Source organism: Gracilinanus agilis, chromosome 1 (genome assembly GCF_016433145.1).
Source record: "Gracilinanus agilis isolate LMUSP501 chromosome 1, AgileGrace, whole genome shotgun sequence".
Lineage (NCBI taxonomy): Eukaryota > Metazoa > Chordata > Mammalia > Didelphimorphia > Didelphidae > Gracilinanus > Gracilinanus agilis.
In genome coordinates, this window is record NC_058130.1 from 649,120,299 (window position 1) to 649,135,789 (window position 15,491).

The 15,491-nt window shown below is 33.8% G+C and overlaps 1 protein-coding gene across 1 annotated transcript in view; it reads right to left on the reverse strand.

Annotated features, from left to right (window-relative positions):
* ANGPT1 (angiopoietin 1) overlaps nucleotides 1-15,491 on the reverse strand; it is a 298,991-nt gene that overhangs the window by 133,128 nt on the left and 150,372 nt on the right. Inside the window, exon 2 of the mRNA XM_044684061.1 lies at nucleotides 12,044-12,199. Coding sequence (XP_044539996.1) covers nucleotides 12,044-12,199 — 156 coding nt within the window. The remainder of the gene's footprint in view (nucleotides 1-12,043; nucleotides 12,200-15,491) is intronic.

A 15,491-nucleotide genomic window follows, 5' to 3' on the forward strand; every position in this document is an offset into this window, starting at 1 on the left:
AAGCACCATTATATGCTTGCCTTTCCAGGAGTCCAAACCACAAGATAACATTCTCAGACTTGGGAGCATTATATAGGACCTTTTGGGTCAGAAAGATTTTACTGGAATATCAGAGTATTGCTTTAATCAAAAGCTGAATATCAAAACCCAAAGGAGATCTAAAAAAAAAAAAAACAAAAAACTATGGGATATTGTTGAGTCAAGACATCAAACTGAAGGAAAACTGGAACCCACCAGAATGAGAAGAGAATGTGCTGATTATCTGTAAGAGGGTTTCATAACCTGGTCTCCACAGATGTCAAAGAGGTCCATAGATAAATTTCAGGGTGCCTCAGAATTTAAATGGGAACAAAAGTCATATCTTTATTTTCATTAACTTCTAATTGAAATTGACCATTTCCTTTAAATTTTAATGGAAACAAGAAGCCAGAATAGTAAGGTTTTTACCAGATGGCCAAAGATGTCCAGTGCACAAAAAAAGTTAAGAAATGTTGACTTAGAAGTATATGGGGATTTTGTTTGTTTGCTTTTGTTGATTATGTGTTTCTTCTATTTGTCTTCTATATGTTCATAAATCATATGGATTTAATATCTTTGAAAGTTGTATCTTTTGGTATCATTCTGGTCATTTTGTTCCAGCAACTAGAATAGGGAATGGCTTATTATGGGTGATTAATGTGTGTGTGTGTGTGTGTGTGTGTGTGTGTGTGTGTGTGTGTGTGTGTGTATGTGTTTTGGATGATTGATTTGTACTTTCACTTAGAGCTAACCTATAAGATTTTCATGGAGTATCTCATGGGCAAGGCAAGGTTTCAGTTTTGTTGTTTTATTGACATTTCTACCCTGGAAAGTATAAAATGGATCTGCCACTAAAAGTTAAAGCATTAACCTGAGCAGTTGGCAGAATTTTGAAGGCTTATAAAGCTCAGGTAGGCTACATTCTTGCCATTTGTTCCTTTGTCCTGCTGCTTAGCAATGATCTAAGTGTTTCAATTAAACTGACAGGACCCATTTCCTTCCTCACACAGTACATACCCCAAGACATATCACTGTTAAAAAAAAGTTGAGAGAATGTGAAATAAGCCCCTAAGGGACACTTTTATTACAAGCTTAAATTTTCCAAAACACATAAAAAAGAGCAAAAAGCGGAGAGATGGGAATGAAATTTAGGATTCATGGACCTTTTCTTTTAAAGGATTTACTTAATTTTTTACATATTGCCTGTTGGTACAATTTTCAATAATTATTTTTTGACATTTTGCAATCCATGTTCTCTCTCTCCCTTTCATCCTCCTCCCTTCCCTGAAATGGCAGGTGTTGTGTGATATGGATTGTACATGTCTTATTATATACTACATATTTTCATGTGCATCATGCTGTGAGAAAAGATAATTTCATGTTGTGGGAGAAACATATTGCTTATACTAGAGAAAATTCATGGAGAAAAATAAAGGAAGAATGGTGTCTACATTCAGACTCTGTCAGTTCCTTCTATGGAATTGCTGATAATAAGTAATTTACAATTGGTCATTCATTGTACTTTATTGTTGTTAGTGTGTACAGCATCCTCTTGGTTCTCACTTTACTTTACATCACTTTGTGAATCTTTCTAGGTTTGTTTTTTGGTGTTTTTTGTGATGATCTTGTTTGTCATTTCTGATGGAGCATTAGTATTAAATTACACTCATACACTACAACTTGTTCAGCCATTCTCCAATTGATGAACTTCCCTTCATTGTCTAGTTCTTTGCTACCATAAAAAGAGCTGCTATAAATATTTTTGTGCATATAGGTCATTTCTTCCAATATTTGATCTCTTTGGAATATACACCTACTAGTGGTATTGCTGGGGGATAGGGTTATGTGTGATTCATGGACTTTTAAATTTCAGTTCTTTTAATAAATGTTTGTTAGATAAAGCAGGCAGCAAGAGTCTGTCAGTGATCCAATAAGCATTCCTCCAACTTTACTATGTGTGAGACACTGGTGATAAAAGGAAAGTTTAAAAATTATATAATCCTTGGCCTCTAGGAGCTTACATTCAATGGAGGAGGCAACAAACAAATGTACATAGAACATATATACAGTGAAAATGAAATATAATCTCTGAGAAAAGGCATTAGCAATAGAGGGTACTGAAATGATATTCTGCAGAAAGCCAAATAATAATAACTATATATATTGCCTTAAGAATGGCAAAATGCATTATAAATATTCTTTCATCTTATACTATCAAGAACCCATGGAGGTAAGTGTTATTATTATTATTCCCATTTTATAGATGAGTAAAGTGAGGCACAGAAGAGCAATTAAATAATTTATCTAGGATCACATAACAAGTAAGTTTTTACGGTTGGATTTGAACTCAAGTCTTCTTGACTCCTAGTCTAGTGTGCTACTCTCTGCACCAGCTACCTGCCTATTATAGAATAAGCTTAGAAGGAATAACTGAAACTAGATTGTAAAAAGTGTTAAATGTCAAATAGGGATGTCTGTATTTCATTTTAGAGGACACTGAATTTTCTTGACTACCAATGGGTCTTTGTTTCCCAAGTGCAACATATAAAAGAAATTGTGTCTCTGGTTTCTCTGCCATTTACCCCCTAAATTGACCTATTGCTTCTCTAAGAATTGCCCTTTTCTTAAGGCATAAGTAGGCAGGGTAGAATATCTAGCTTCTGTCAAAGGTTGCTTTGTTTATTTTTTCTTTCATTTTTTAATGGAGTTTTAAGAAGTCTTGTGTCCCCAAGTTACAGAGAGGAGGCTGATTTACAATGGTGGGGGAGGAAGTTTTGATACTGAAAGTTCTTCATACTGATAAAAATCATGGATGAGAAACAATACTTAATTAACCAATAAAGTCTTATAAATTCCATGAAAGCAGGACTGAATCTTTTCTACTTCTCAAAGAACTAAGTATAAATACTTCTTTTAATTTCTATAATAAAAATTAGTGAATAATTAAGTTAAATTTCAATCATCGTATTCAAGGACTGATCATGTTCTAATTTATCTCATTTTCCTCTAGTTGTCAGGCTTTAGGTCATTTATTGTATTACAACTCTATTAATCAAATCATTTAATCCTTTATATATATAAAGAGAGAGAGAGAGAGAGAGAGAGAGAGAGAGAGAGAGAGAGAGAGAGAGAGAAAGAGAGAGAGAGAGAGAGAGATGCCAAGGAGTTTGTTTAATGCTTGGAATACAAAGAAAGAAATGAAGTTGTTTCTATACTCAAAATTATAGTCTAACAAAATGCATTCATATTTACAACATGTGAACAGAAAATAAATACAAGGGAGTTGGAAGAGTAAATGTGCAATCAATTGGGAATGGAGGATGTGGATGAATCAAGAAAGACTTCAGAAAAAAGACAGTTTTTGAGACAAATCTTGAATGGACTGGAGCAGGGAGACATGGAAGAAGGCAGAACAATTAGAATGCCTTTGAAATATAGTCCTGGAGAGGAATAATGCTGATTTAAACTAGAAGGTAGTTTGTGTCTATGAATGGAGGAGTATGTGTCTATATTGGCATTGATTCTAATAGCTGAAAGTAATGTGGAAGTGGATTCCACTAGAAAGGCCAGGACTTGACAGTTGTGTTTTGTATGTGGAGCAATCAGTATGCTAGTTTGGCTGGATTTCAAGTACAAGAAAAGGAGTACAAAGGAAAGAAAATTGAAAAGAAAATGGAGAGCCTTAAGCATTAGAAATAACTTAAATTTGTTATCAAAAGAGATCAAATAAGTACAGTGCTTTGTAATTCTTATAGCACTATATAGGTTCTGGCTATGATCATCATTATTAATAATTATCTAATTTGAAGAAATTCACATGCCAAACAGAGGTCACTATTTTTGATCCTCGAGGCCAAAGGGAATCACTAGATTTACTAAGTAATAGAAGCAACACAATCAGATCTATGTTATCTTTTTTTTAACTGATCATTTATTTATTTTTAGCATTCTACTCTTTTAAAATTTTGAATTCCAAATTTTCTCCATCACTCCTATATTTTCCCCACCAATTGAAAAGACAAGAAAAACATTGTATATTATACATGTTAATTCATGCAATTATATTTCCATATTAGCCATATTGCAAAAAACTGAAATAAAAGTGAGAAAGTTATACTTCAATTTGTACTAAGAGTTTTTCAGTTCTCTCTAAGGTGGTAGAAAATATATTTTTCAACATGAGTCCTCTAAAATTGTATTTAAGTACTATTTTAATCATTATAATATTGATATTAGTGTGTATAATGAGCCCCTGGCTTTTCTCACTTTACTTTGAATCAATTCATAGAGATCTTCCAATGTTTACTGGACATTTTTTACGTTTATTGGACTCATCATTTTTACATCATATTTTACAATAACCTTCCATCACAACCATATGCTACTACTTGTTCAGCCATTCTCCAATTGATGATAATCCTCTCCATTTCCAATTCTTTACCACAACAAAAAAGCCACTATAATATTTTTGTACATATAGGTCCTTTCTTTTTCTTTGATCTTTTTGGGATACTGTCTTAGAAGTTGAATTTTGTATTGCTGAATTAAGTATATTAACAGTTTTATAACCCTTTGAGCATAGTTCCAAAATGTTCTCCAGAATGATTGGACTAGTTTATAACTACCAACATTTTTTTAGTATACCCATTTCCCCCCAACACCACCTTTTTTTTCTAGACAAATATAATTAATTTGTCATTTTGGATAGGTTTGAAGTGGTACCCTGGAGTTGCTTTAATTTACAATTCTCTAATCAATAATGATCTAGAGAATTTTTATGACTATAGATAACTTTAATTTCTTCTGAAAGCTGTTTCTTCATATCCGTGGACCATTTATTGAATGGGGAATGGCTATTATTTTCATAAATTTGACTCAATTTCCTAAAAGAAATGAGGCCTATATTAGAGAAAATTGCTAGAAAAAATAGAAATTATTTCATTGTCCAGAAAACCTAGCAAAATTTAGTTTTTCTAGTTTTCTTTTAATTAGGCCCAGTTTTGCTTTTGCTTTGTCTGAGATAATGATTATTACTCTGCCTTTTTCATTTCATGTAAATCATAATAGATTCTGCTCCAAACTTCTATTTTAACTTTAGGTTTGCCCTTTCTGTTTCAAGTATGGCTCTTTTAAATAATGCATTGTTGGATTCAGGTTTCTAATCCATTCTGCTATCTGCTTATGTTTTATGCTTGAGCCCATCCCATTTCCATACAATTATGATTACTAACTGCGTATTTCCATTCTATTTTCTTATGTTTATCTTTCTCTGTCTCTTTTATCTTTTTCCTCCTCTAAAGTCTGTTCTGCCTCTGACCTTTGCCTCCGTTAATCCTCCCTCCTTTGTATCATCCCACACATCTCATATCTTCTGTTCATCCTATTTTCTTATTGGTGTCAAAACAATTTCTATACCCAACTGAGGATATATATTCTCCCCTATTTGAACCAATTCCAACAAGAGTAAGATTCATAAACTCACTGCCACTCTACCCTCATTTTCCTCTGTAAAAAGCTCTTCCTGGCATGCTTATATTATATTTATGCCTATATATGCCTATATTATAAAAACTTCTTCCTTCTACCTCTCTTTTCCCTTCTGTGCAAATGCTCTTTTACTTTTTTGTTTTTTTTTTTGATAGATTATCTCAACATCATTGAATCACACTCATGCCCACCCTCTGTCTATGTAGACTCCTTCTAACTACCCTGATAATGATAAAGTTATTAGGATTTAAAATGATCATCTTCTCACATAGGAATATAAACAGTTTAAACATATTAAGTCCCATATGATTATACTTTGATGTTTCCCTCTTTTTTAAGCTTCTCTTAAGTTTTGTGTTTCAGTGTAAAAGTTTCTATTTACTATGGCCTTTTCATCAGGAATGTCTATTTGATTATTTGATTAAATATCATTTTTCTCTTTAAAGGATTATAGTCAATTTTTCTGAACAAGTTATTCTTGGTTGTAATCCTAGCTTCCTTGCCTTCCAGAATATCATATTCTAAGCCCTCTGCTCCTTTAACATGGAATCTCCAAGATCTTGTGTGATTCTGGATGTGGCTTCATGATATTTCAATTATTTCTCTCTGGATGCTTGCAATATTTTCTCCTTTGACTGGGTGCTCTGGGGTTTGGCTATAATATTCCTGAGAATTTTCATTTTGGAATATCTTTCAGAAAGTGATCAGAAATTTATTTCAATTTCCAATTTTTTCCTTCATCAAAGATATTGGAATAGCTTTCTTTGACAACTCTTTGAAATATGATTTCTGGGGTCTTTTAAAAAAATATGGCTTTTAAGTAAACCAGTAATTTAAAAAATTATATCCTTAATCTATTTTCTACATCCGTTGTTTTTCCAAAGAGATATCCTTTTCACACAGTCATTAGTTTCCACTGGCTCAATTCTAATTTTAATGAATGATTTTTTCAGTGAGCTATTATATATCTTTTTTCCATTTGGCCAATACTGCTTTTTAGAGCATTCATTTCTTCAGAAAAAATTTTTGTGGCTCTTTTACCATTAGATCAATTGTTTAAGATGTTATTTTCTTGAGTATTTTTCACATCTCTTTTACAAAGCTATTCATTCTCTTTTCATAATTTTCTTATATAACTCTCATTTCTTTGCATATTTTCCCTTCAACTCCCCTATGATTCTGAAAATAATTTTTTAGCTCTCCTTGAAATTCATGTTTTGCTTATGCCCACATTGTATTTCTTTTTGTGACTTTGGTTTTAAATGTTTCCCTGTTGTTTTCTTCTGAATTTCTGTCTTGGGCTACAGTGTACTACATTATATTTTTATAGACACAATCTTTTTTTGTTATTTGCTTTTTTCCCAGCCTATTTGTGACCAACTACAAGTGCTTTGCTTCACCTTGGAATTATGACCCAGAATTGCTTTGGGATAATAGAGTTGTCAGCCATTGTCAACTTCTCTCAGTGCCAGCAAAGAATTCCTGGTAATCTTTTTCTACCCAGTTGTTTGAGCCCTTTCCCATTTCTGGGTTGAAAGCTCCCCAAACTGCTGCTATTGCTGCCCCATCTCAAGCCTGTGACAATCCTGCTGTCCTCTTCATGCATTCAAGACAGACCTCCATCCTAGTTTCACGGACATCTCCTACCAACCTCTTGAGATGCCATGGCCAGAAAAATGTCTTACCCCATTGTTTCGTTGGTTCTGCCACTCCAAATTTTATTTAAGATATTATTTTAAAGTTGCTTAGAGGGAAAGCTTTGGGGAATTCATTTGAGTAGATGCCTCTTCTTCACTGTCTTGACTCCTCCATACTTTCACTTACATTATAAAAATATTTGGAAGCAATCTAGAGAGTGTATTGAGGTGGGAAGAAAATGAAAATTGCTGATAAAATAAGCTTTTGCAGTATTGTAGTCAAGAGGTAAAGATAGCTCTAAATTAGAATGTTGGTACTGTGATTATAAATGAGGGAATGTAAGAAAAATATGTTCTGGATAATATTTACTAACTCATTATATAGGATTAGTGAGAATGCAGAAAATAACGAAACTAGATGATCTTGACAATAATTGGGAAATTTGGGAGAAAGTGGGTTTTGGAGGAAATTTTAATTAATTTTGTTTTGGACATATTAGGTTTAGATACCTACAGAATGTTAATTCAAAAGTCATTTATGTGAATTGGTAGAAGACTAATAAAATATCAGAAAAGGCTTTTGCAAAGACAACAGCTGATTTGATCACTGAAGGAATTCAGGGAGCTGGAAAACTGCAGTAAGGATAGGTATTTCCAGCACTGAAGAAAGCCTCTAAAAAGGCTTTTTGTATCTCCTACATAGATAGAAGAAGAAATATTGTTGTAAGGAACAGCAAATAAGTCAGTTTGGCCAGAGTGTTAAGTGTGTGAGGTAGAACAAAGTATAATCAATGTGAAAATGTCTAAATGCCAAACTGAAGCACTTTTGCTTCATCCCAGGGGCTAACGGGAACCTTTGAAACTTCTGGTATAGATGAATGATGTGGTCAGCTGCATGGTATTTCTAAAGAAACATCAATATGGCACAAGCAATAAGGAGTAAAAAACTGAAAGCCAGGGCAACCTGGGATCACGCTGTTCCTCCAACACATGCTGATTTTATGACCCTGGGCAACTCATGTAACTTTTCAATTATCTTAAAATTCTCTTAGACTATAAGTTGCAGAATAGGTGCCAAATTTCAATGGTAAAAAATTTTCTCACTCAAGATTTATTTGTACCCTTGAAATTATTAGAGCCATTAGTTATTTATTATCAATCTGGCAACTAAATATAGATATTTCTCTTGGAGAGAGAAGGATCTGCTTATAGAGAGATCAATTAGAAGAGTTTTATAATAGCCCTGGGGGGAGATAATGAGGCCCTACCTTAAGGACAATAGTTGGGGTATGAGTGGAAAAAAAGAGAAAGTATAATGAATTTCATTCTAGTTCTTTATTTTAACTCTGTATTATATCTCTAGCTTTTCTTCAAAGTTTGGTTTTCATATGCATCAAATTTTGAAGCACTATTTTCTAATTCATTCTGCAACTCTCTTCAATTTTATGGGTAAGTTGAAACCCCTAATATTAAAGGTATAATCTATAGAACTTTATACTTCATGGCCTACATTCTACTAATCTAATTTATTTTCTGATGAAAGACTTCTGATGAGAGAAAACCATCTGTGACAAAATAGTTACGTTTGGACAGCTCTAATTTTTAGCAAATTTTTTCCAGACATCAGACTAAATTAATTCTTACACATTACTTCTGATTCTCTGGCACTAAATAGAACAAGTCTAATCTATCTTCCATATGATAATACTTATACTTGCACCTAGTTACTCTGTCTCCCCACTCCCAATCTTACCCAGCTTAATCTTCTTTCTCAAGCATGAATGTCCCAAGACTAAATGTCCCAAGATCAAATTTCAACCAGATCTCCAATGGTGGAGCCTCCAGGGTCTTTTACTTCTCTGATCGTCCTTTTCTGGGTATTCTCCCATTATTCAATGATCTTGTGCCCAGAGTTGAATAAAATATCACAAATATTCTTTGACAATGGAAGAATTTTACCTCCTTACTCCTAGAAGCTATGCCTCTATGAAAGGTGGTCTGAATTCATTTTTTGGGAGGGGGGGAGGAGAGGAAGGAACTTACATTGATCTTGAAGTCCATTAAAATTCAAGCCTTTCTTTAAAAAAACACTACCAAACTCACATTGATTTCAACATTATATTTTCAGAGCTTAATGAAGCACTTTATATAAATCGTGCATTTAATTAATGCATTTTGGAAGAACAAGAATGGAATTTGCTAAAATGCTTCCATGACAGTTAGAAGGGACCACGAAAGGAAGGTTCTGATATACTTGTCTATAGCACTATTTGAAAGATAATTTACAATGTATTCTCAAACTACTTTGATTATTTCATGTATCCTTGTTACACTACTGCAATTGTGAAGTCAACTTTAGAAATAGGTATGTTCTCCAAGATGTGAAAGGAAATGAAAAATAGAGCATTTGATCATTAGTGGGGAATAGTGCAGATCTGGACAGCATTAAAAAAATTGCTTTTGTAACTACTTTGGTAAATGTCTGCTACATAATGTGCCTAAGTAGAAATTTGGGATGGAGTTTGTAAACTTGGGCCTGGATCAGAACTTGAGTGCAAAGAACAGGATTTATCACAAACAGGACATATCCTTCTGTAACAATCTAAATAAATAAAATTCATGCATCTATTTTCTTTCACTAAACAGGATGAGCCCATTACAGTGATCGGAATTCCCATATCAAGAGAAAGTCTCCGATAATTACAGCAAAGTGTGTGCAGAAACTTATATTTAATGTTAAGCTATTTGCTGTTCAGTTGTATCAGTTTTTCAGCCCAACTTTTCATAGCCCTGTTTGGGGTTTTCCTAGCAAAGATCATGAAGTGGTTCACCATTTCCTTCTCCAGATCATTTTACAGATGAGGAAACTGAGGCCAACAGAGTAAAGTTACTTGCACAGGATCACACAGCTATAAGTTTTTGAGACCAGATTGGAACTCAGATCTTCCTGACTCAGGCCCAGCACCTTATCCAATATGCCTCCCAGCTTCTCAGGAAGTTAAGCAATAGCCAGATGGCAAAATTTAGTACCTCCTTGAGGATTTCTTTCTCTCTATGAAATAGCCAATATTCTTACCTAAGTGAGAAACATCCATGGGAGAACTGATATAAAACAAGACCTCGTATGAGAAGACTTGGATTCAAGTCCCTGAAGTAGATTTGTGATGCCTTTCAAGTCAATCATCCCCTTTGAACCACATTTCTTCTTTGGTACTTTTGAAACTCTCTCTATATTCAGTGCTTAAATGGGAATGATATTTGCCCTACCAGCCTTTCAGAATTGTAAGAAAAGTACTCTCTGCCAACTCCACAGTGCAGAGTATGCATTCTCTCTCTATGAATAATAAATATTTTTGGTAGTACTTTATGGTTTGCAAATCACCATAACATGTTATCTCAGTTGAAAGAAAAAGCAATCATTAACTGTGTGATATAAGCAAAGCACCATCAGTATATGTACATGTATATCTATCTGTCTGTGTATCTATCTATCTATCTATCTATCTATCTATCTATCTATCTGTCTGTCTGTCTGTCTCTCTATCTAAATATATATCTAAAATCTCTCTTATCTAAATATCTGTCATAACTATCATCTCTGTCATCTATCAATTTATGTCTATCCATCTATCATCTACCTATACCTATTTTTCTGTTTGTATGGAGTCTATCTTTTCCTTTTTATCATTTTTTCATTTGTTCTAAAGGACTCCCAATGACGAAACTTCTGTTACCAATAGAGATCAGCATTTTCTTTATATCTGATACTCTGAAAGAGTTGTGAGTAACAGACTTGCACAGGCTCACATAGTCAATTTGTTTCAACTAAAGAAAGAAATAAGTATTTGTTAATGGCATATTGCCTACAAAGCACTGTGTTAGATATTAATACATTTGATCCTTATAGCACTCATGGGAGAGGTAGGTGCTTTTATTACTTTCATTTTACAGTCGAGGAAACTGAGGAAGGCAGAAATGACTTGCCTCAGATTACACAACTACTAAGTATCTAAAGTTGAAATTGTATTCAGATATTATATATATATTGCATTCTAGGCACTGCTCTACCTAGCAAAGGACAGGACAGAATTACTTGACTCTGAGGCCAGCTCTATCTTTAATACCATGATGCCTCTCAAAGTGCCATAGGAATATAAGCTATTACCACTGCAATACTTCACATTAGTGGTGGAAAGTCTTGTCTTTCTCCATCCAAGGTGTTATTTGAACTGAATATATACGGTCATAAGGAGCATCTATCTATGAAAAGAACTGGCAGATAAAAGGAAGGCACTGGGTCACACAGGTAGTAAGTAGAAAGCCTAAAACCAGGCCTCCTGATTCGTTATCCAATACTCTTTCCACCATGTCACTCTTTTTCATTTTAAATACTAAATTCTATGCATTCCTATTAGTTAATAAATTCCCTTTGTGTACACTTCTTTATCAGGCCTGCAAAACTCTATTAGGACCATTATGTTCAAATTGCTGGAAAGCTATCATAGAAAATACATGAAAGTTCACAGAATAACGTAAGTGAAAATGTACATAAAAGGTGCTGTTTTGACCTTAAAATAATTTATTTTGCTTGACACTTATATCACTTCCCAGTTGGTAGCCCCACTGTTTATTTGAAGTTAAATACTGATTAGTCTTGTTGCCAGTCCTTTTTTTAACAAACATACAAAGCTAAATTTACAAACCTTCATTAAGCCAAGAGTCCTATTAAACAAGTCAGTCCTTGCTGTTAGCAGTGTACAGAGTATGTAGATGCTCTTTGAATCTCTGCGTTGAAACACATTCTTTGTTTTTGTAGAAAGCTTAAGAAACACACACACACACATACACACACACACATCTTCATAGTTAACAGCATGTCAAGTCTGGCCCCAGGGACATACCTGGGTCTCCACATCTGTAAGTTTTCTTGTCTGCTCTGCTGTTTGACTAAGGAGGCTGGTTCCTATCTCGAGCATGGTGGCCGTATGGTTCTGAACAGCGTTCTGCTGTAGCTGAGCCATCTCCGACTTCATATTTTCCACAATGTAATTCTCAAGCTGTGAGAAATAAAGAAAGAACATAGTGCATTCTAAGTCAAACTATAAATTATTTAACTCAGTATATAAAATATAATAAATAATATAACTCAACAACACAAATCTGGAAAATCCATCCTCATTTGATGATGGTTAGCTTAATGAGACATAAATAACAGTTATGACATCCATGATAGGTGGCATAAAATTCATGTACAAAATCAATATTTTAAATAAAATTCAATTAACTGGCAATTGGGGAAAGAAGCAGAAATCTAGTGAGGGAAAGATGGCTACCTAGAGAAAAGGAGCTGAGTAGGTTGGAACCAGGAATGCAATTGAGATGTGGAGGAGGAACTGAAGGAATTGATTATACTCCCTAGAAGTTTCCAATTTTGACTAATTATCACTGCTAACTCATTTGCTTCTATGCAACTAAAGGAGTACAAGTGCCATTAATCATCTAAAATGTGTTGCCTCAATACAAATCTCTATGATTCCCATCCTAATAATAGATCTTCTTCTACTTTTCCATTAATGGTAGAAAGAGTGGAGAAAACCATTAGATTCTCACTTTTACCAATTCATCACGGCAGACATCACCAGCCTAAGTGTAACTCAAGTGAATTTTAATCAACCAACAAGATGTTATTGACTTCCTCTTATTACCAGTCACTATGAATACAAAAATAACAATATTCAAATAATCCCTGCCCTCAAGAAGCTTGCATTCTATTGGGAACGACATTTACAAACACAAGTATATAGAAATTAAATCTAAAGAAATACATTTTTTTAAAAAGGCACTGATACCCACCCTTACCAATCTTCCACCTATGAGAGACAATACACCGAAGTACAAGGGTTAAAAAAAAAGGCACTGATAGACAGGGTGATCAGGAAAAGTCTTCTGTAGTTGGTGTTGAGCTTTGAAGAAAACTGAGGATTCAAAAAGGTAGAGCTGAGAAAGGAATTTTTTACAAGTTGTGTGGGACAGACTACAAAGGTGTGGAGCATTATGTATGAAGAATAGCAAAAAAAGCCACTTTGATTGGACAATAGAATTCTTGGAAGAAAATAACATTAAGAAAGAGAAGTTGGAGTTAGGCTGTTAACAGCTTTAAATATAAAGCAGAGAAGTTTATATTTGACCCTAGAGGTAACAGAAAGCCACTGGCGTTCATCAAGTTGAGTAATTTCATGATTAAAGTTGTACTTTAGGAATATTAATGAAATTTACAATTTTTAAAGTATTTTCAGCTTATTCCACTGTATCCTCAAAGCAAGTTGGTACAATAGGAAGGACATTTTACACGTAAGTAAAATGTCTTTCAGAAATTAAGTGACTTGACCAAGAATACAGAGCTATTAAATAGCAGAGGCAAGTCTAATTCATAGTCCATTGATTTTTCTCACTTCATGGTCATGCTTATTCAATACTAAAAGATCAAATTTCCAGTTTTGATTCCTGCTACTTTTATCTTCATTTAAAATGAGGAATCTTTCTGTAAGGATAACTACCTTAGACTTTTGTTCAGAAGAAGCTGTTGCTATCAAGCTTATGCTAAATTGCTACAGAGGAAAACCAGATCATTGGATTAGAATGGAGCAGACAAGCCACATAATAGACACTAAAATGATGAACAACCCATAGAATAGTATTTCTTCTTCCCAGAAAGGACGCCATTCAATTCTTCTTCATTCATCATATAGAAGTAGGAACCTAGAGAAATTAAGTGCCCTAATATCAGGGAGTATCAGGGACCCTAGCAGATAAAAGGTCCTAATTTTCTTGCATATATAGCATCCACAGATTTAATTCCTACAACTCCATTTTTCAATGGCTACATTTTATGGTCCCAATTACATATATGTGGAAACTAGAGCCCCATAAAGGTAGCTCCATGGCCACACACCACAGTAATAGCCATAGCTAAATTTGAACACTAAAGTCTTTAACTCCTACTACAATGTTCTTGGAACTTGATAACTATGCCAAATGACTACTCACAAACCTAATTCAGTATTAGCAATTTTGTGACTGATGTTTTTCTTTTATTATACATTTAGTGAACCATTTATTAGTTAATATTTTGCTATGACTTAAATTTTTCTTTACTGACCATGTTCCTTTGGTAAAATCACAACTTCTTAGTGCTAAATTATTTAAGATTATAAATTGCAGAGAAATTGCTAATCTGCACTTGTTGAGTAAATTTCCTCACCTCAACTTCTAATGCTAATGAAATGGCAGCTCCAATTTCTAATCTTGATTGTATATTAGTATGTAATACCCATATGGCTACATCATTTTTTTTTGTTTTCAAGGTCTTGGAAACTTAGATGTAAAACATAGCCATCTGTTGATTACTATTCTTATATATAATACATTCTCTGGTTGATAGAAAATAGACTGGGTGCAGCAAATGAAAACAAATATATAGTAACACAAAGTTTGCAAAGCTCTTTATATATATATATATATATATATATATATATATATATATATATATATATATATATATATATAATTTTAGCCTCAAAACAGCAGTGCGAATTAGAGCCCACAAAATTTTTAATACATCTTTTATTAATAAGGAAGCTGAAGTTCAAAGAAAGTAACTGACTAAAGCAAAGGTAGTGAATGTCATGAAGAATTTGAATCCAGGTCTTCCTAACTCCTAAGCCCAGCACTCTAGATATTATCCAATTTTGTCTTTGCCTTTGGTCAGCACTAATCAAGCAGCAGGACTGTTTAATGTCAGCATTAAATAGATTGACTGTAAAGAGACTCAGAGAGCTGCCTGATCATATTTTTTGAAGGTCTCAAATCTGCTATCAAATTCTTTATTAAGGCGGTCGCCATGAAAACTACCAATGACTCTCTAGTTAATCCATTTTTAATCAAATGGGCCTGCCTTCTAAGCAGTAATGAACTAACTGCCTTTTATTGTTTAAAAAAAAAAAGTAACCTGTACAGTGAAGTAGCAAGAACCAGATGTAGTTGATTTAAAGGCTGAGCTTGGAAGCAAAAGTCAAATATACAATGTGTGATTAATAAGGAGGACTGCTTTCATCTTATCTATAAACATTCCTCTGCAGATGTATAGCTGTGAAATCCATTCTGATGGGCCACATCAGCTGAGCCCAGAAAAAATTTACAACAAATTTGACCGTCTGTCCATATTCTCTACTGATTTTGAAAACATGTTTACAGAAAATGCCAACTACATAATACTTAAATATATTATTCGCCTCTCGGATTTGATTGTTAAGCTTTGAGAGGAGGCACCATAAGGCCTGCCAGGGTTGT